Consider the following 19,991-nt stretch of genomic DNA (forward strand, 5'->3'; position numbering starts at 1 on the left):
GTCTTTCTACCAGGGCGAAACGGACGAACGAACCGTTTTTGGCCGTTTCCACTGGATGTTAGCCCACGATTCGTTGGGTGGGTCCAGGGCTCGTTGGGTGGGTCCAGGGCTCGCCGGCAAGGTCTGGGGGAAAATCGACCTGCGGCCCCCCAACGGGCTGCGGAGCAGATGTGGGTGGTCCGGCAGAGCCGCTTGGGCCATTTTGGTGGTCAAACAGGCCGTTTTTCACCATTTTCAGTGGGTGTTGGTCCACGATTCATTGGATGGGCCCAAGGCCCGACGGTGGATCTGAGCGAAAATCGACCACCACAAGATGGTGCTAAGGTATACATACAATCGCGACCTTTCTCACAACCATGGTGTTTGGGCTGAATGGACCATCACGTCTACATCCATCTATTATGTACTCACAATGTTTCAATTTGTCTACATCCATCTATTATGTACTCACAATGTTTCAATTTGTTTGACTTGAAACATTTTGTTTGACTTGGATTCAGAGTATGAAAGTCGAACTAACTAATGACGAAAGAACAAACGGTTTGAACCACCTTTGTTATAAAATATGGGTGTCTAGAAAGTCAAAATCAGTTAAACTAATTTTTCAACATAAGAATACTTGTTCCAAAAGTATGAATCAACTAATTAAGAGTTAAATGGCCAACAACACACCTAAAACATCTCAATTTTTTAATTTCCTATACGAACTATCACCAATTATTTATCAAAGCACACCTCAACTATCAAATTGTTAACTTTTCTACTTGGAACGGTGGAGATATTTCACATAGGAAAAGTGAACAATTAATAGTTGAAGTTTGTGTAGATAAATAGTAGGTGATGGTACAGGTAGAAAACTCACACTTGATAGTTCAGGTATGGTAGTCGAAAAACCGTGGTACTTGGGGCCTGTTTTTGACCCTCACTCAATAACTAAAATTTCAAAATGAAAACAGCAAGGCAAGGAAGTTGGTAAAGTGACAGTATTAGTTGAATCAAAACTTGTTACTGTAGTAATATTGTGAACAATTGGTAACAATTGTGAACAATTCAAACCAGAAAAAACTTCAAATGTGTTACATTGCTTTCTCCTAAAAAATGAACCAAAGGATCAGTCTACCTTATCGATCCTTCGGAAATAGACGCAACCTTGCACGTACCAACTGATGTGGTTAATGGCACATCTTTGTAGCAGGCAACCAACTCCTTGTTGGTATGCAAATCAACCTGAACAGTCTCCCAAACTTTCTTCTTAGGGTTCAAGATATCATCAGGCTTGCCATCGAACCCGGGGAACGTAACTCGTTCCCCAACCACGGCATCTTTTGGTGGCTCAACCAGTTCAACCTGACATTGTATATCAGCATCTATTAATATCGGCAAGAATATAAGTCCAATAGCCAGCAGTCATGTAATACCTGTTCTACGATATTACGGTTGTCTACTACCCAAAAAATCTATTTTTGATGTTCCTATTGAGTAACAAAACGGAGAGAAAGTAGATGCTCGTAGCCCATTCTGTCGACCCTTCCAAGTTTTGTTCTTGTTTGCTTAACTCGAAGAGAATACTTCCATTTGTTGATATGTTAGCTAGTAGATATGCTGCATTTTCTAGACTACATGCCTCCATGAATTAATTAACTTCCCATATTACCATTTCAGTACTAAGCAAGCAAACTGTAGTTCCACAAATGTTCTCAAGGCACATAAATGATTTGGTCTAACCACCTAATGCAAAGGTTAAGAGTTCTCCAAAAACATCTCAGAACAAAAGCTACACATGCTCGATTTTTCTTTTTTCGTATAGCGTTTCTTAATGTGGGGGTTTAGTAGTCATAGCATTCAGAGTTGAATATGTAGAAATTAATCAAGGCAAGAGACATAGCAATTTTCCAGAGATGAGGACAGAAAAGACGAGCATTGTTGTTGTTTACCTTGGTGTGATCACTATTAGAAGCGGCAAGAACCATTGCCTGGGACTTTATCCCCCTCATGCTAGCAGGTTTTAGGTTGCATAGAACACAGACCTTGCGATTCTGAAACGGAAATGTTCCTGCAAATAAGTTCCACCAGTTCATTTGATATTTGGAAATTGCAATGGAGTAGAAGCCAAACCTGCATCTCCTCGAGTGGAATATATTTTACAAGCCCGCTAACAACAGTTCTGGGCTGAGATTCACCAACATCAATCTCTTCTACGTACAGTGAATCAGCGTCAGGATGTTTCTGCGCTTTTGTTATGAGGCCAACACGAATGTCGAGTCTACTAATGGAAATTTCCGCTTCAACAGAGGGTGGGGCCTTGGATTTGGTTTCAGAAGATTTTGTTGCACGTTCTTTCTTTTTATTACCATCTGATACACATTACAAAAATCGAAGTAAGCCACAATCCATATGATTCTCATGCAAGAATTGAGCTAAACTGCAGCTACCAACCATGGCTGACAAGACCTAGAACTTAGATAAGAATCTGACAGGAGCCCAAGTAGATGCACAAGGGTAGATGATTTACTCGTCTCTTATGAAATCATAAGGATCTGTATGTACTCTGAAAGCTTAAGTGTTTGGAACCAAACTAGACATCTTCACAGGCAGGCAATGAGGATTTTCAGTAACACATATTCTTAACTCTACTAAACAAGATAGATTAAGATGAGTAGCACTCTCGTACTCTTGAAAGCTAAGTGTTTGGAACCAAACTAGACATCTTCACATTCTTAACTCTAGTAAACAAGATAGATTAAGATGATTAGCGCTCTCTCTCTACAAGATAAAAACTATCTCAAGCTATTATGGAACTATCCTGAGTTCATCAATATTCAATAACCTGCTACTAACTCAAGAAATGGGAAGAAACACTTTTTTTTTTTTTTAAAGTGGAGCAGCTATTTTAACTTTGTAGCAATCATAAATCATGTAGCCAGGTTACCAGATAGTATGCCTGCTTGTCCAGTATATTACTTTTAAAGAAGCAGCGCCGAGAGAACTTTTTAAGTATAAGAAACACTAAAAACGCCTCATCTTCTTATCAGGTTCTCCACAGATAGTTTGAGAGCCTGGCAACAACTCTTCCCAACAGCCATGACCACATCTCATAATCTCTTAAGGGATCTTACACTGTTTAAAAGAAGAATGAAACCCAATCTTCTTCTCTATTCACTTTATGTAGCAGCACCATATCCAGTGAATCCCACCCACAAATGGGGATTCACCTTATCTATACTGAGTAGAAATTGAAGGATATTTTTTATTTGACCAGAACAACGAATTTATTTATTTATTTTTGAGAATGGTAATATAAGAACCAAAACAAATTTTCTCATCAATAATCTCCTTTGGCCCCAACAACACAACCTCATCCTAGATTATGGTTAAGCGATAAAATCAATTAAACCTCCTTCATAAGAAAAGCCAAATCTATGAGGACATTGGATCAATTCTCCAAATCCACGACAAGTAGGTCACTAATTTTCAGCTTCACACTTAGTTTTCTTATTAAAGTACCAGTTCATAAAGTAGTGCACTTTCTCTATACCAACATGCATCTACCACTTGCAATGAGAAGACACATCTAGAAACTGCATTCAGTACCATGCTGCTGAAAGTTTGGCACAACTGGTCCTTGAAATGGGTTGTTTAGCAGAGAAAGCTTGAAAAAGAGAATCTGCTTACACACCCTCTTCAATTTAACAAGCAATAGAGGTGTCCGAGGCAAAATTATGTATCACGGAGCAGCAAATATGGGGACAGGAATTTTTTTTTGTAGGCAACAATTCGGAGCCGCATCGCTTTAAGTGCCTAAGTGTCCAGCACAGAGATATGCTAGGTAAGTTCCACCAAAGAAAAGATGACTACTGGGATTTTCACATGTGTACCACCTAAGTGCTATATAATTTAAATTGGAGATTTCTTTCTAGTCGCTAGAGAAAAGATACCGTCGACGACAACAACTATCATTATACCTCAATCCCAAGAAATTGTGGTTCGAGCATATGAATCCTCACTATCCACGTCACTCCATTTAATCTCATCTCGGTCCAATAAAATAAGCATATAAATCAAAGAAATTAAAATTACACAGAAATTGTAGAAAATCAAAAAATTTAGAAAATTAATCAAAATAATGTGAATAAGCATATAACATGCTAATATGTGCAGAAATATTACAAAAAAAATTATTTTTTCATACTCACCAAAAGTGAAAGATGAAAAGATGCATTACACCTATAGCACAGATACTCATTATAAGACACAGAATATAAAAAAATGTTCAAATAATATAAGTTATTGTTTGAAAACCTAAAACAAGAAAAAAAATTACAAATGTCATTATAAGACACAGAATATAAAAAAATGTTCAAATAATATAAGTTATTGTTTGAAAACCTAAAACAAGAAAAAAAATTACAAATACTCATCATGAAACAAATAGAACATTTTTTGAAATAAAGTCTCTTGAAAATTATATACACTGAAGTGATACCAAACGGAATTCCAAAACCAAATCAAATTCACAAGTACAAAAGAACTTGAAGAAAATGAAACACGAAGAAGAGCTTGCAAGCGAGAAGCGTGGAGGCGAAGCTCTTGCTTTGCGCTTACACTTTTGAAGACAAAGAATGAGTATCTGATTACTCAATAAATGACAATGAGAAAGAATTAGGATATTAGGACCTAAGTTGCTCGGACTCTTCAACTAATTTTATGGGTGCATGTCGGATCCTCCAAAAATAGTGTATTTTTGAAGGATCCGACACGGGTGCGGCAACATTTTTGGAGAGTCAGAGCAACTTAGATTAACTTAGATTAGGACTAACAATTAAAAAATGTCAGGCCGGGCTCTCCCTCCTTTCTGTGTGGGATAATACCAGGGAAAGAAAGGAATGTGTCGAGGCGGCAGATGTGGCAAATAAGGCAAGCTAGCCGAAATTACTACAAGCGGACATTTGAGCATTTAAGTATTGGAAAATCGACTTATTAAGAAATTCTGATCCCAATTTAAGAAAGTTCTCTGGATGTACATCCCAAATGACACTTCCACCACACCCCCTAGGCCATCTTCGAAGCGTTTTTAGCCCCCTCGCCCTAGGCTCACCCGATTCCCAGAAAACTCATTCTGAAACGAAACACTGGTTTTCACTAAATCCGCATGGATTCAAGAGATTGTAGATCTTTGAAAACAGCTTCATTTACATCAATCATCTTAGCAATAATATAGCATTCATATATCGACCAAGCATATATCCAAACTAGTTTTCTGTTGCTTTTTCAGTGTCCGTAGATCCACATTGTATTACTCTTTCCCAATGTTCCATCATATGGCCCTCTAGTTCATAAGTTTAATGTCACAATAGTTCGCACAACTTCGAATATCTCCTTGTACTTCTTCTCCACTCATCTAATATTCTACCACTTCTTAGTATAGCATTAAATAGCTTGGTAAGTCAGACTACCACAACCTCCCCAAGACACTTCCAAATCTCTATGGGCATACTTCTTATATGAAAAGAGGTTTTTCCTTTTTCTTTGACAAGTAAATAAGATTATATTATACTGCACCATGCTTGCAGCATCCCATTACCACAGCTAGTACTGCACCTCATCAACACTCTAAAAACAATCAAAGCATCTGCTCAAAAACTTATGCCTACAAAAACTAGAAGGATCCATCCTAAACCCTTAACACGCGTGCCCTAGAAATAAATAAATTCATGACAGGAAGTCAAACAAATGAGAATTCTAACCTGATATTTTTACTTTATTCAATTTTTCAGCCACATTTTTGGCCTCAGTTTCTGCCTTAAGAGCTCTATCTGCCCTATCTGCCTGACTTCCTGCAAACTTCGCTCTGTAGAACTCAACTTCTTCATCTTTCTGTATATTATAATCAGCATCAATTATAAACCAGAAAACAAATGAAGGAATGGACAAACATGCAGTAAAAAGACTAAAATGCATTACCAGCTCCTTGAACAATGGTGCTGGTGTTCCAATTCTGTGACCTGCAGGTAGAATATTCCATGGTCTTTTGCTATTTTCAATGTCACCTCCTTCATCAGACAGTGAAAGCATTTCAGGAGGCAAGTTGAGCTGCTTAAGCACCTGTGAATCAAGAGAGGGAAAATCATCAAACCCCTGCACATAGATGGCATCAATACAAAGTTCAATTTTGTGGTGACAGCAACAGAAATATTACCTCACGTGAAAAAGATGGCATAAAAGGCTCTAAAAGACATGCCAAAAGATATACTAGACCACAAGCAGTTCTCATCACTATCGAACAGGAAGGCCTGTCTTCCTTGTAAAGCTTCCAAAATTGGCTCTCCTGCAGAAAGAAATTCGAACTGATGAACCTCGACAGTTTGATATTACAGCAACCATAAGAATATCCACAATCATTAACTTTGTCAAATGAAAAAGAATTAAATTTTCAGCTAGTTAAAATAAAATGACATGTTACATCACAAAGCAATTATTGATCAAAAACTAGAGAGCTGGAAATCACTTAACAATTACCTGCAGATAACCGTTTCCTTCACTAGAAATGGACATAGCAACCTTCAAACCTTGTTTTAATTTAACCTAGACAAAAGTTACAATAGAAGTAGGTTATTCAAAGCATCAAGGAAGAGAAGAGCACAACTCAAGATGGAATCAGATGCAAGAAAATGCGTCACCCATGACAGATGAGTAACCTTATTATCATAGCTCCCTTTTTGCTTTCTTTTTCTTTTTCTTTACTGATTAAATTAGATCACACTAGATATAGATCACTACAACTGGGAAGCCCAGGGAAAGTTGTTTCACCACCTTCTCCATAGCTTCTATATATTGTTGTACACAACTTCCAACTCTTTCACCCAATGCCTTTGTCAAGGAATGTGATTCTGCTCCTTCAGCGTCGGGAATAATCGAACCATAACCTGAGGCTGTATGAGGGCATTGTCAATCCATTAGATATGTAGGAAAAAGAGGATAAGATGTTTTCCCTAGTAGACATGATGGATTCTTGACAATTAGCAAAATATACTACTTTCATCCAACCATAACGCTACATCATCTTTCACGAGAGAAATTTTCTTACCTTTCTTTCCTATCTCTATTATATTTTCTTTCTTGACAAGTTTTTCTGCTTTCTAAATTACCAGCTTGATAATTCAAGGAGGCTAGTGAAAAACTTTTATTTTTTCATTTCCAAGAGATAGAAATACAGATTTTAAGCAATCAACCAGATATGTACAGAATATCAACAGCTGGAAACAATGATCAATGTAGCAAACCATGTCATTTTATACATAAACATATATGTAAATGTACCTTGATCTTTTGCTATGAAGCTCAGGACTCTATTGATAAAATTGCCTAAGTTGCTTAGCAACTCACTGTTTAACTTTGCTTGTAGGTCTGCCCATGTAAATAAAGTGTCTGAGACCTACAGTAAGCGAAATACTTAGAGATACAACTGTAGAATTGTATTACACAACTGGGATTTTTTATTTTTGGAAACATGTTAGGATTTTATAGATGACAAAAAAGCAAGTACTGAGACAACAAATAACAGTGTAAAGCACCATGGCCCCACCTCTGGCCTGTTTGTCAGCAAGTAATATCTCCATACTTCAACAGGAATATTTGTATCTTTTACATCATTACCGAAAACTCCTATACCTTTGCTCTTTGAGAATTTGCCTGATTGTGCCAACCGGAAGAAAAGTGAACAGCAAAATAGATCAAATCAGAAACATGGAACAATGTATTATTGACAAGAATCTCCAAACTAAAATCTCAAGCGCAATTACAGTTTAAATTTCTATCTAACCTGCTTCATAGTTCAAGTATTCTGTTACGCTGATAGTTTTCATAAGCGTCCATCTTTCACCAGTTCCAAGAAGCGTAGATGGGAATATTACCTGGAAAATACAACATTCATAGTTGGTACATAAATTAGCCACTCATTCCCTCCCGTATAACCACCTAGATATACATAAACTACTCACACTCCTGAGATAGAAAACTAATAATAATACACGTAAAACCATGCTTCTGAGAACAACACATCAAAAGATAAGACTAATGACAATGCAGAACGCATGTGCACCCTGCTTCAGGGCCATACTTGTCACTATTAGCCTTTGTTCAAAATAAATTAAAAAGGCCTAATATCACAAAATTAGAACCTACCAGCTTATACATGGTGATTTAAAGTTTCTAGAACTTACAGTGTGAAAAGGCACATTGTCCTTTCCCATAAACTGATACAGCTCCACATTATCTGGATTCTTCCACCACTTCTCCCACTCAGTTGTGTAGCATGAGGTGATTGATACATATCCAATAGGAGCATCAAACCATACATAGAAAACCTAATTAACAATCAATGAATAATGTCATGAAGCTGGGATCATAGGGTAACAATTTTGGTTAACTTCAAATTTGATCGCACAATAATTGATAGCTGGATGTGGATCAATTATCACAGAATTACAAGTTACAATCAACTGTTTTTACTCAACCAACCTTATCCTTGTATTTTTCATGTGGTACTGGAACCCCCCACTTCAAATCTCTAGTTATACACCTTGATTTAAGTCCTTCTCTAAGCCACGCATGTGTTGTATAGATAGCATTCTGACTCCATCCCCCAGACACTGACATTTCGTTGATATATGCTTCTAACTTATCCTTCAGCAAAGGGAGCTCAAGAAACAAATGATCTGTATCTCGGATACAAGGGGTGTTGCGACAAACCTGTTGAGCAAGCAAGATTAGATTTAAGCAGTTTGTAAAACTTTCTACCACATCCATGTACTCTTAGTCCAGCACATGAGTTAGTACTAATTTTAACACACATATACTCCTAATCCAATATATGAACAAGATTGTGTAATTTTGTGCTTCCAATCCTTCATACATTCAATTATATCACAAGATAATGAATCCTTCACAGGTTATATGATTGGGCTCAAATAACAATCAAGTGTCTCACCAAAGGAATCTGCATTCATTTTCAACAAACTGGTATTTCATTAACTAAAATGAGATTTTTAAAATAAAACCTAGTAAGGAAAACACATCCAACTGACAATGAGAGGACAAGCGAACCTTGCATCTTGGCTCTAGTAGTTCTGTGGGATTTAATAATTTCCCACACTTCTCACATTGATCTCCTCGTGCAGAATCATAGTTGCAACCTGGCGTTGGACAGTTACCCTCTACAAGTCTATCCGCTAAGAACTTTTTGCAGGTGTCGCAATAAAGCTGCATAAGAGAACGAACTTCAGTTTGGAAAACGTCAACTAAGCTCCGGCTGTGGTTCTTGCAACTTCAGCTAAAGAAACATTTGAAAGCTAAATCAAAATGTCTAGCTATAGAAACACACAACAATAGCAATGAATTGATTGCTAGGGAAACAATTTCTTCTTTTTTTAACTCGAGAAGTGGGTTAAGGATCATGAGGTCAATCCCAACAGAGACAAAAGCACTAGGTGATTTCTTCCCATTTGTCAAAGCCGCCTTGGTCCAGAGTTACTTGGTACCTGCAAGTATCCCATGGAACTAGTCGAGGCGTGCCTAAGTTGGCCCGGACATCACGGTTATCAAAAAAAATGATCGTCAATTAGATAGTCCGAACTAGAACCTGATACCTGCTGCATTGTATTCTCAGAAAGCCAATTATTGTCCCAGAGCTTCTTGAAAATTGCTTGACAAACTTCTGTCTGTTGAGGTGTTGATGTGCGTCCAAATTCATCAAAGCTTATATCAAACCATTTATAAACGTCTTTATGAATTGCATGATATCTGCAAGCCAATAAGAGGAGAAAGAAATTGAGAAAGGGGTTGCTCATACTCTCAACTGTATAAGTAAAAGGATGAATTTACAAGAACTCAGAAGAAACCATGTCAACTTTTTACTTTTCAAAGGGAATGTTAGCACAACATGCATCTATCATGGCTAAATTTTTTTCTTCAACTGCTTTCCTGGAAGTGTCTTAACCACAAGGCAAGCCAACCTCTTCTGCAGCTCTAGATACAGCTATCTGAATAAGCCTACAGGAATCATATAACTGCTACTTGTCCTAATATAAGCCTTAGAAATTTCCAACGAATACATCATCTGTTGTCCTCTGGACTTCCAATGGATTAACATATCTTAGCTCTGTGAATCTACCACTTCAATAAACATCAAAAAATGAATGACTTGAAAGCATAAAACCTAACAGACTCAAACTACTTTCCTTGGTCAGTGAGTCCAAAACATAATATGTGAATCAGGAAAGAGAACTGAACCAACTAATTTCATTTCTGCCTCATGATTTTTACTAAAATATGTAATCTTCATTATTACTTAACTTCATAAAAAACTCACTGTTTTCAACATATCTCTTATATGAAATCTCATGCTTTAATTGGGCCATTTGTTAATGTAAGGTCTGTAGAAGCATAAGATATGAGCAATATGTTTGACAAGAAATTCATCTCTGCCAAAGAAACCTTCCACACATACACACACTCTCTCTCTCTCACTTTTTTTATCTCTCGATGATTCTTCTTTTTCCTTCTTGTTTATAACTTTAGGGTGATACCTATGTACATATCACTAAGCGGTTGCTTGGTTTGTGAACAAGTTAAATAATGAGGAATTATTTAGTAAATATACTTTAATTAAAAGATGTTTGATACATTGGACTAACATGTAAAAGTGGGATACATGAGTATAATCTAAAACACGTGTTTCGTTTTACACTGAAATAAAATATAAACTGACTCATAACTTGTATATGTTTTAGTTATGCGGGATTGTAAGCTGGCAACCAAACACCATACTTGGTATGCTAAGTTTTATATATAGCAATTAAAATGCTAAAAAATATGATACTCCCTCCATTTCAATTTGTCTTACTTTCCTTACTTTCCTTTTTAGTTTGTTTGAAAAAGAATGTCTCTTCCCTTTTTGGCAACTCTTTAATTCTATCTTTCCACGTGACATATTTAAGACTACGAGATTAAGGAGCATTTTGATACATTCTACATATATTTAGTTCAATACCAAAAGATTCAAAAGACTATTTACTTTCTTAAATTCCGTGTCAAGTAAAAATAAGACAAACAAATTGAAATAGATGGGATACTAGTTATGTTGGTTTTAATAAATGAAGAATCCAGTTCCTAACCAGCAAGTGTTGGAATCTTTCTAATCTGTACATATTTGTTTCAAAAGCCCAATTCTCTAGCAAATACAGTTCTACCAAATGGCTCTTTAATCCTCAAAAGCATCATAAAAGATAGTAGTAATGCATTTTAACATTTTTCAACATATCTAACACAACTGAATTCCGTACAATTTTGCTTTGGAGTAAAATAAATTAGCTTACTTGTCACAAATTTGCTTTGGAGTACAATTTTCCTCCAAGGCTTTAGTCTCAGTTGCCGTCCCATACTCATCTGTACCACACATGTATATTGCATTGTACCCTCTAATCCTACAATACCTTGCAAACACATCCGCACTCAACACACCTACAAAAATACACACCAAAAAAAAGACTTCAAAATATGCCAACTCCAAAACTTTAAAAAAGAAAAAAAAAAAACAGTCCGGTGCACTAAATCTCTCGTTATGTGCAGGGTCTAGGGAAGGACTAGAACACAAGGTCTATCATATGCAGCTTTATCTTAGATTTCTATGAGAGGCTATTTACACGACTTGAACCCGTGACATTATGGTCATGTGTCAACAACTTTACCAGTTACTCCAAGACTTCACTTCCCAAATTGAAAAATTCAAATATATGCAGCCCAATGCACTAAAGCTCCCTATACACATAGGGGTTCCAGGGACGGGTCGAACCACAAGTATCTATTATACATAGTCTAACCATGCATTCCCGCAAGAGACTACTTCCACAGCTTAAACCCATGAAATTTTGATCACATGGCAACAATTTTACAAGTTACTCTAAGACTTTCCTTTCCAAATCAAGAAAAAACCTTTCAAAATATTCCAAATCAAGATATTTAAAAAAAAAAAAACTTTCCTTTCCAAATCAAGATATTAAAAAAAACTTTCAAAATATTCCAAATCAAGATATTAAAAAAAAAACAGTTTGATGCACTAAAGCTCCCACCACGAATAGGTTCGGACCACAAAGGTCAATTATACACAAGCTTGCCCTACATTTATGCAAGAGACAGTTTTCACCCACGACCTCCTAATCACATGACAATAACTTTACCAATTACTCCAAGATTTCCCTTCCCAAATCCAAAAATTCAACAAAAGAAAATAAAAGAACAGAACTTTTCAAAATACTCCAAATACAAATATTAAAAAAAAAAAAAACCAATGCACTAAAACTCCCACTACACATTGGCAGGGGCGGAGCCATCCCTTTGGCAGGGGTTCACCGAACCTCTTCAACGAAAAAATACCATTTACATATGATTAAAATTATTTTTATGTATCTATAGTAGGCGTTGAACCCCTTAGACTAGGTTTTTTTCAAATATTGAACCCCCTAACTTAAAATCCTGACTCCGCCTCAGCACATAGGTCTGGGGAAGGTTCGGACCACAAAGGTCTATTGTACATAGTCTTATCCTGCATTTCTACAAGAGACTATTTCCACAACTCAAACCCGTAACCACCTAGTTACATGACAACAACTTTACTAGCTATTACCCCGAAAAAATAAAAAAAAATAAAAACTAGACTTCTCAAAATATTTTGAATCCAAAATTTTCTTCTAAAAAATTAACCAATGCACTAAAGCTCCCACTACACATAGGTCCGGGGAGGCCAGACCTTAAAGGTCTATTGTACACAGTCTTACACAACATTTCTGCAAGAGACTGTTTCCACAACTTGAACTCATAACCACCTAATCACATGACAACAACTTTACAAGCTACACCTTCAAATCAAAAAAATTACAAAAAAAAAAAAAAAGACTTTCCAAAAGATTCCAAATCCAAAATTTTCTTTAAAGAAAATTAACCGATGCACTAAAGTTCCTGCTATGCACAGGAACAGAGAAGACCATCTATTGTATACACTCTTGCCCAACATTTCAGCAAGACTATTTCCACAGTTTAAACTCATAAACTCTCGATCACATGAGAACAACTTTACTAGCTACACCTTTAAATCCAAAAAAAAAAAAAAGAACCTTTTCAATATTCCAAATCCAAAATTTTCTTTTAAAAAAAATAACCAATGCACAAAAGCTTCCATTAAGCACAGTTTCATAGAAAGCCATCTATTGTATACACACTTGCCCAACATTTCTGCAATAGACTATTTACACAGTTTAAACCCATAGCATCCCATCACATGACAACAACTTTAATAGCTACACCTTCAAATCCAAAATTTACAAAAAAAAAATAATAAATAAATCAAATAAATTAAAATAAAATTAAAAAAATAGTACATACATCCAATAATGTTGCCAAGGTGAGGGACGTTATTGACATAAGGCAAAGCACTGGTAATTAGGATGTTTCTTTTTCCTGCAATTGGTACTTTTAGAGTAGATTTACAATTATCCCCCATTTTTTTCTGATAGATCTGCTAGGGTTTAATAGAGGTTTTTTTTTTTTTTAGCAAACTGAAGACAAGGAGAAAGAGGAATGAAGTTCTTTTTTAGCTAGTCGGATTTGTGGGAAGACTATTTAAGGGGTTGTTTGTTTTTTATTATTATTTCTGTTCACTTTTATTTATGGTTATTTCGCTTTTTGAGATAATTTAATATTTTAGATTTAAAATTTAGATGATTTAAAGCTATAAAAAAAAATATAAATTACAATCTTTCTCATATTAATATGATGAAAAATATATCTTAAAATATTAGTTAAAGCCCTGCAATTTGACCTCAAGAAGCAAAATAATGACAAGTAAAAGTGAACGGAGGAATTAGTTAGGCTAGGATTAGGTTTCGATTAGTTATAATAGGATTAATTTTTGCTGAAGGATTGATTTGTTGTAAGTTGTTTGATTACGAAATTATCATCTGTCTTTTTTTAGTTTCTCTTTTGGCCACGGATTTTGAAGTTGAAAATATTCAAAAAAATAAAAAGCATTTTAATGTACTAAATCTCCCATTATATGTGGGATCACGAGAACGATAGAAAGAATTGAAAATATTCCAAGCTCAATAAAAACAAAAACAATAAATAGTCACATGCGTTAAAGCTTTTATTATGCGTTAAAAAAAAAAGGTTGGACCACAAGATTTTAGTGTAAGTAATCTTCGACATTTCTGCAAAAGACTGAGCCAATTTTCATGACTTAAACATGTGAGTTGTGACCTACTCGTCACGTGACAATAATTTTAATTTTTGGCCAATTGAAATACAATTTAATTGTCAACAACTTATTAGTTATACGATTAGATATTTTGATATTAAGTTATGTTGAAATTAATTATCTTGTTAAAAAAAAAAAGAAGCAAATAATTTACCACTGTGTTCAAAAAGTACTTTAGTTTGGTTTGATGACAAGTAAGGCTAGGATTAGGTTTCGATTAGTTATATCCAAATTAGTTGGTATTATAACTTATAATTTGACTAGTTTTTATTGACTTTTTAATTTGGAATTGGATTTATTATCATCCTTGTTTTGACATAGGACACAAAGAGTTCCTGTATTTTAGTTTAGGATCATATTTGGACCAACTTTTGATATTGCATCTTTACAACAATAATAACAACATATTCAGTGAAATTTAGGAGGGATAAAATGTACGCAGACCTTACTGCTACCTCATGAAGGTAAAAAATTTGTTTCATAAAGACCCTCGGCTCAAGTGTTGATTTTGCATCTTTAATAACCTAAATTCATGTCTAAAATATAGTGTTTTTTATACATTGCAAAAACAAATATTATAAAATAGTTAATTGAATCCGGTGTTTACATCTAATTATATCAACATTACTATGGTTATGCGATTTAAACGAATAGGTGATAAAAGTTTTGAAATGAATACATGTCATACATCTATTCATTGTAAATAGAATTTTTTTAGTAAACACATGTCATATATTTAGTTTGATGTAAACGCCAACTTAATTTTATTTTTTATTTTCGCGTTTTTGCGGTGAGAGGGGGAAGAAAAGAAGAGGCTAAGAGTAAAATATGGAGAGATGTTTGTTGAAAATGATAAGTAACTTTGGGACCATTGAAAATCAAGAACATAATTTTAGGAATATCAAGAATGCACTGTTTTTCCCTTCTACAATTTTACCATGTCTCATTGGTAAAAGTTTTAGAAAAATATTTCTAATTAATCTTTAGAAAACAGTGCATTCTTGTATGTTTGTCATAAATCATTGCATGCAAAAGCCATGCAGATGTCAATGCAGACTTTTCTTGGTATTAATTTTCCAAAAATCATAGTATAGTTTTTTAAAAAAAAAGAAAAAAAACGGTTGAAGGATATTTGCAATGGCAACTTCTTCAAATCCAAGAAAAACGGATTCGAACCGTCCACCTCAGGCGGTGAAATTCTCACGACGCACGTCCAGTGGACGTGTTGTGAGCTTATCCCGGGACGATGATTTGGATGTCCCGGGTGATAGCCAAAATGATTTCATTAACTATACGGTTATGATGCCACCGACCCCTGATAATCAACCAGGGGTCGTTGACACTAGTGGTGACAAGCCAGATGGTCCTGGACCATATGGCACATCGAGATTCAGGACAGAGTCCCAGAGGCGAATGGGTGGTCGTGGAGGTGAAGATAATGCTGGTGGTGGTTTTGGTGGTGATTCAAGAGGGGGAAGTGGCTCGGGTTTGGATCGTAGGATGTCTGTATTGAAATCGAACAATAATAAATCAATGTTGCTAAGGAGCCAAACTCAAGATTTCGATCATAATCGTTGGCTTTTCGAGACTAAAGGTAAATATGGTATTGGAAATGCATATTGGCAACAAGATGATTCATATGATCATGATACTGGAATGAGTATGTCTGATTTTATGGACAAACCATGGAAACCACTTACAAGAAAAGGCAAAGTCCCTCCTGAGATCATTAGCCCCTACAGGTTTGAATTGTTTCTTCTTACATCACATTCATGCATTTACAGTTTATGAAACGGGTATATTGATACCTTGAAAGGTGTTCTATTTGCTCGTATTTCCAATTTAATACTGAATTCAAGTCTTAAGCCGAAGGTCTATCAGAAACGACCTTTCTACCTCCGAGGTATATAGGGGAAAGGTCTGTGTATGCTCGACCCTCCCCAGATCCTACTTTGTGGGACTATAAGATTATGTAACCTCAAAATATTGTACTATTCAAAATGTTATAAGCATGTACTGTCTGTTCTCTAAATCACAAATGTTTGCCTATTTTCAGATTGCTTATTGTTGTCCGGTTAGTGGGATTAGTTTGCTTCTTGACATGGCGTGTCATGAACCCGAATGTAGATGCAATGTGGTTATGGGGGATATCGATAGTATGTGAATTATGGTTTGCATTTTCGTGGCTTCTTGATATCCTTCCAAAATTCAACCCCATAAACAGATCTGCTGATTTAGTTACACTTAAAGAAAAATTCGAAAGTCCATCTCCTTCTAATCCTCATGGTAGATCTGATCTACCAGGAGTTGATGTGTTCATTTCGACAGCTGATCCTGATAAGGAGCCTCCTCTCGTTACTGCTAATACTATACTTTCGATTCTTTCTGTTGAGTATCCTGTTGAGAAAGTGTCTGTTTACATTTCTGATGATGGTGGTGCTATCTTTAGCTTCGAAGCCATGGCTGAGGCTGTGATCTTTGCTCAGGTTAGTTTACGTTCATCTTGTCTATCTCAAGTTATATTCACTGAGGGTGTGAAGATCGTTTAGCTATCAGTGTCGTTTAACTTGTGATGGCAAGTTAGTTAGTTACCGTCTTATCATGTTACAAATTATTGCTTATCATAGTGATTTACGTGTAATTATCTTATAAATGACCTTAGTATACATGGTAAATGACTTGTTACGCAATAGGGAAAGCTACGATGATACTGCATTAGATTCTTGTTTGTTCACTTCTAGGTAATAAGCAAATACTTCTTTAGTATCTTATAGCCGGAGTACTGTTTTAGTACTAATGCTAGTAGCATTTCGTATTGTTCACCAAAGGTTTGGGTGCCATTTTGTCGAAAACATAACATTGAGCCAAGAAATCCAGATAGTTACTTCAATCAGAAGACAGATCCAACGAAAAACAAGAAGCGTCCTGATTTTGTGAAGGATCGGCGTTGGATCAAGAGGGAGTATGATGAATTCAAGGTGAGGATCAATGGTCTACCAGAAGTCATACGCAAAAGATGCGAGATGCATAACGCAAGAGAAGAAAGAAAGGAAAGGGCACTTGCAAAGGAGAAAAATGGAGGAGAACTTCCTGCAGATTTCAAGTATCAAAAAGCAACTTGGATGGCTGATGGTACACATTGGCCTGGCACATGGTTTGATCCTATTGCTGATCATAAAAGAGGAGACCATGCTGGGATTTTGCAAGTAAAATAGTCTTCATCATGAACTTGTTTATCGAAATATTTTCTTTCAAAGTTACTTTTTGACATATAGTACTTATCTTATCCTATAGATAATGAGCAAGGTACCGGAAAATGATCCAGTAATGGGAGGTCCCAATGAAAAGAAATTAGACTTCACCGGTATTGATATCCGACTTCCACTGTTTGCATATGTCTCTCGTGAGAAGCGGGCAGGTTATGATCATAACAAGAAGGCAGGAGCTATGAATGCATTGGTGAGAGCTTCTGCTGTTCTTTCAAATGGACCGTTCATACTCAACTTGGATTGTGACCATTATGTCTACAACTCCATGGCCATTCGAGAGGGTATGTGTTACATGATGGACCGTGGTGGTGATCGCGTCTGCTACCTACAATTCCCTCAAAGATTTGAAGGAATTGATCCATCTGATAGATATGCTAATCATAACACCGTGTTTTTTGATGGTAAGAAATGTGCAGTTTTCCAAGTATCACAATGTTATTTAGCATTTAAATTCGTAACTTCCCATGACCGTTGTTCTTATATGCTATGATGACAGGAAATATGAGAGCTTTGGATGGTATACAAGGTCCGGTATACGTCGGGACTGGATGTATGTTCAGGCGCTATGCACTCTACGGTTTCCACCCACCACGAGCTAATGAGTACACCGGTTTCCTTGGACAAAACAAGAAACAAGCTAAGAATATTGGGATGCCATCGGACCTTGACGACGATTCACAACCTTTAACTGGACATCCTGACTTGAACTTGCCAAAGCAATTTGGAAATTCTACAATGTTTGTTGAGTCAATAGCAGTGGCTGAGTTTCAAGGCCGGCCTTTAGCCGATCACATCACAGTTAAAAACGGCAGGCCACCTGGTGCCTTGCTCATTCCGCGTCCTCCTCTAGATGCACCAACTGTAGCTGAGGCCATTGCAGTCATCTCTTGCTGGTACTTCAAAAGAAACGAATCTTTATACAATTCTATTACTAAATTTAGAAGTTTTATCAACTTCTTAGCTTTTCTACTTTCTCAGGATAGACTATTATACACATGTTTTCACTACTTTATGTTTTTATGATTCAAAGGTTTGAGGACAAAACAGAATGGGGAGAAAGAATAGGATGGATTTATGGATCAGTGACAGAAGATGTGGTGACAGGATACAGAATGCACAATCGTGGATGGCGATCCATCTACTGCATTACAAAACGAGATGCCTTCCGTGGGACAGCACCTATCAACCTGACTGATCGTTTGCACCAGGTACTCCGTTGGGCAACTGGTTCAGTCGAGATCTTCTACTCTCGTAACAATCCCATCCTTGCCAGCACACGTCTCAAGTTCTTGCAACGCATTGCCTACTTCAACGTTGGTGTCTACCCTTTCACCTCAATTTTCCTTGTTATCTACTGTTTCATCCCAGCTCTGTGTCTCTTCACAGGACAATTCATTGTACAAAGCCTAAACGTCTACTTCCTTTCGTACCTCTTGATGATCACGGTCACTCTTGTCCTCATTTCACTCCTTGAAGTCAAATGGTCTGGTATAGCCCTTGAGGAACTATGGCGTAACGAGCAGTTTTGGCTCATCGGTGGCACGAGTGCACACTTTGCTGCTGTAATTCAAGGACTTTTGAAAGTTGTAGCTGGTATTGAGATACAATTCACATTGACATCAAAGTCTGCTGGTGATGATGAAGATGACATATATGCTGATCTACATGTTGTCAAATGGACAAGTCTTTTCATACTACCATTGACAATTCTTGTTGTGAACATAATGGCACTTGTCATTGGCATTTCAAGGCAAGTATACAGTGTGCTACCACAATGGAACAGGCTAATTGGTGGTGCATTCTTTAGCTTTTGGGTGTTATCACATTTATATCCATTTGTTAAAGGATTGATGGGAAGAAAAGGAAGAGTAACAACAATTATATACATATGGACCGGCCTTATTTCTATTACTGTTTCTTTGCTTTGGGTAACTTTGGTAAATACAGAAGGTGAACAATTTAGGATCTAAGCAATTGTCATGATTTATTAGGGGGTAAATTTCTTTTTCATTTTCTTTTTATGTGATGAAAAAAAAGCTCATGAACTTTCATGAATGTAATTCTTTAATTTTTGATACTATGAAAATACTTTAGTATATCATTTAGATGTAGTCTTTTGTAGACCTCCCGTGCATATTTTGTCTTTGTAAAGGAGGAAATGTGTACTTATCAATAAAGAATAAGGAGAATTGCTCTGAGCTCGAACTCGAGATGGCTGGTTAAGATCGGAGGGATGACAACTATTGTACCACAACTTTTGTTGGTACTTCTCCTATCTTTTGTGATGTTAAGTGTAACATAATTTGAATTTTTCAATAAAAAGACTTTATTGTGTAACAAAACTATAATGTAATCTATAGAGGGGCAAGTTTGTCCATATGCACTAAATCTATTTTTCCATCTATTTCTGCCAAAAT

The 19,991-nt window shown here is 36.3% G+C and overlaps 2 protein-coding genes across 3 annotated transcripts; one reads left to right on the top strand and one right to left on the bottom strand.

Annotated features, from left to right (window-relative positions):
• Positions 1-969: 969 nt before the first annotated feature.
• On the bottom strand, positions 970-13,680 carry LOC107871252 (methionine--tRNA ligase, cytoplasmic). The gene is made up of 17 exons (XM_016718135.2): positions 13,435-13,680; positions 11,373-11,517; positions 9,645-9,798; positions 9,103-9,258; positions 8,518-8,748; positions 8,220-8,363; positions 7,820-7,910; positions 7,583-7,689; positions 7,318-7,432; positions 6,811-6,929; positions 6,517-6,582; positions 6,197-6,325; positions 5,962-6,102; positions 5,745-5,874; positions 2,116-2,354; positions 1,935-2,036; positions 970-1,347 (listed from the first exon to the last, which is right to left on the bottom strand). The coding sequence occupies exons 1-17, from the start codon at positions 13,550-13,552 to the stop codon at positions 1,117-1,119; spliced, it is 2,418 nt and encodes an 805-aa protein (XP_016573621.1). The 5' UTR covers positions 13,553-13,680; the 3' UTR covers positions 970-1,116.
• A 1,503-nt stretch (positions 13,681-15,183) lies between these two features.
• Positions 15,184-19,779, top strand: LOC107871253 (cellulose synthase-like protein D1). 2 transcript variants are annotated; one of them, XM_016718137.2, is made up of 7 exons: positions 15,184-16,047; positions 16,362-16,791; positions 17,134-17,511; positions 17,600-17,975; positions 18,071-18,467; positions 18,605-18,887; positions 18,961-19,779. In XM_016718137.2, exons 1-7 carry the CDS (start codon positions 15,443-15,445, stop codon positions 18,982-18,984), a joined length of 2,493 nt encoding a protein of 830 aa, XP_016573623.1. In that variant the 5' UTR covers positions 15,184-15,442; the 3' UTR covers positions 18,985-19,779. The 2 variants fall into 2 exon arrangements, with proteins under 2 accessions (XP_016573623.1, XP_016573622.1); XM_016718136.2 differs by having other exon boundaries at positions 15,185-16,047; positions 18,605-19,779.
• The last annotated feature ends 212 nt before the right edge of the window (positions 19,780-19,991 follow it).

The sequence above is a fragment of the Capsicum annuum genome, chromosome 5, assembly GCF_002878395.1.
Source record: "Capsicum annuum cultivar UCD-10X-F1 chromosome 5, UCD10Xv1.1, whole genome shotgun sequence".
Taxonomy (NCBI): domain Eukaryota; kingdom Viridiplantae; phylum Streptophyta; class Magnoliopsida; order Solanales; family Solanaceae; genus Capsicum; species Capsicum annuum.

Bases quoted from the DNA above. Each gene is read 5' to 3' on its own strand.
- LOC107871252 (XM_016718135.2), bottom strand. From the start codon at position 13,552: ATGGGGGATAATTGTAAATCTACTCTAAAAGTACCAATTGCAGGAAAA. The intron at 8,749-9,102 runs GTTCGCTTGTCC...CTTGCTCAACAG, and splicing joins TACTAGAGCCAAGATGCAAG to GTTTGTCGCAACACCCCTTG. The intron at 6,103-6,196 runs GTAATATTTCTG...CTTGATTCACAG, and splicing joins TGCCATCTTTTTCACGTGAG to GTGCTTAAGCAGCTCAACTT.
- LOC107871253 (XM_016718136.2), top strand. From the start codon at position 15,443: ATGGCAACTTCTTCAAATCCAAGAAAAACGGATTCGAACCGTCCACCT. The intron at 16,048-16,361 runs GTTTGAATTGTT...GCCTATTTTCAG, and splicing joins GAGATCATTAGCCCCTACAG to ATTGCTTATTGTTGTCCGGT. The intron at 17,512-17,599 runs GTAAAATAGTCT...CTTATCCTATAG, and splicing joins ACCATGCTGGGATTTTGCAA to ATAATGAGCAAGGTACCGGA.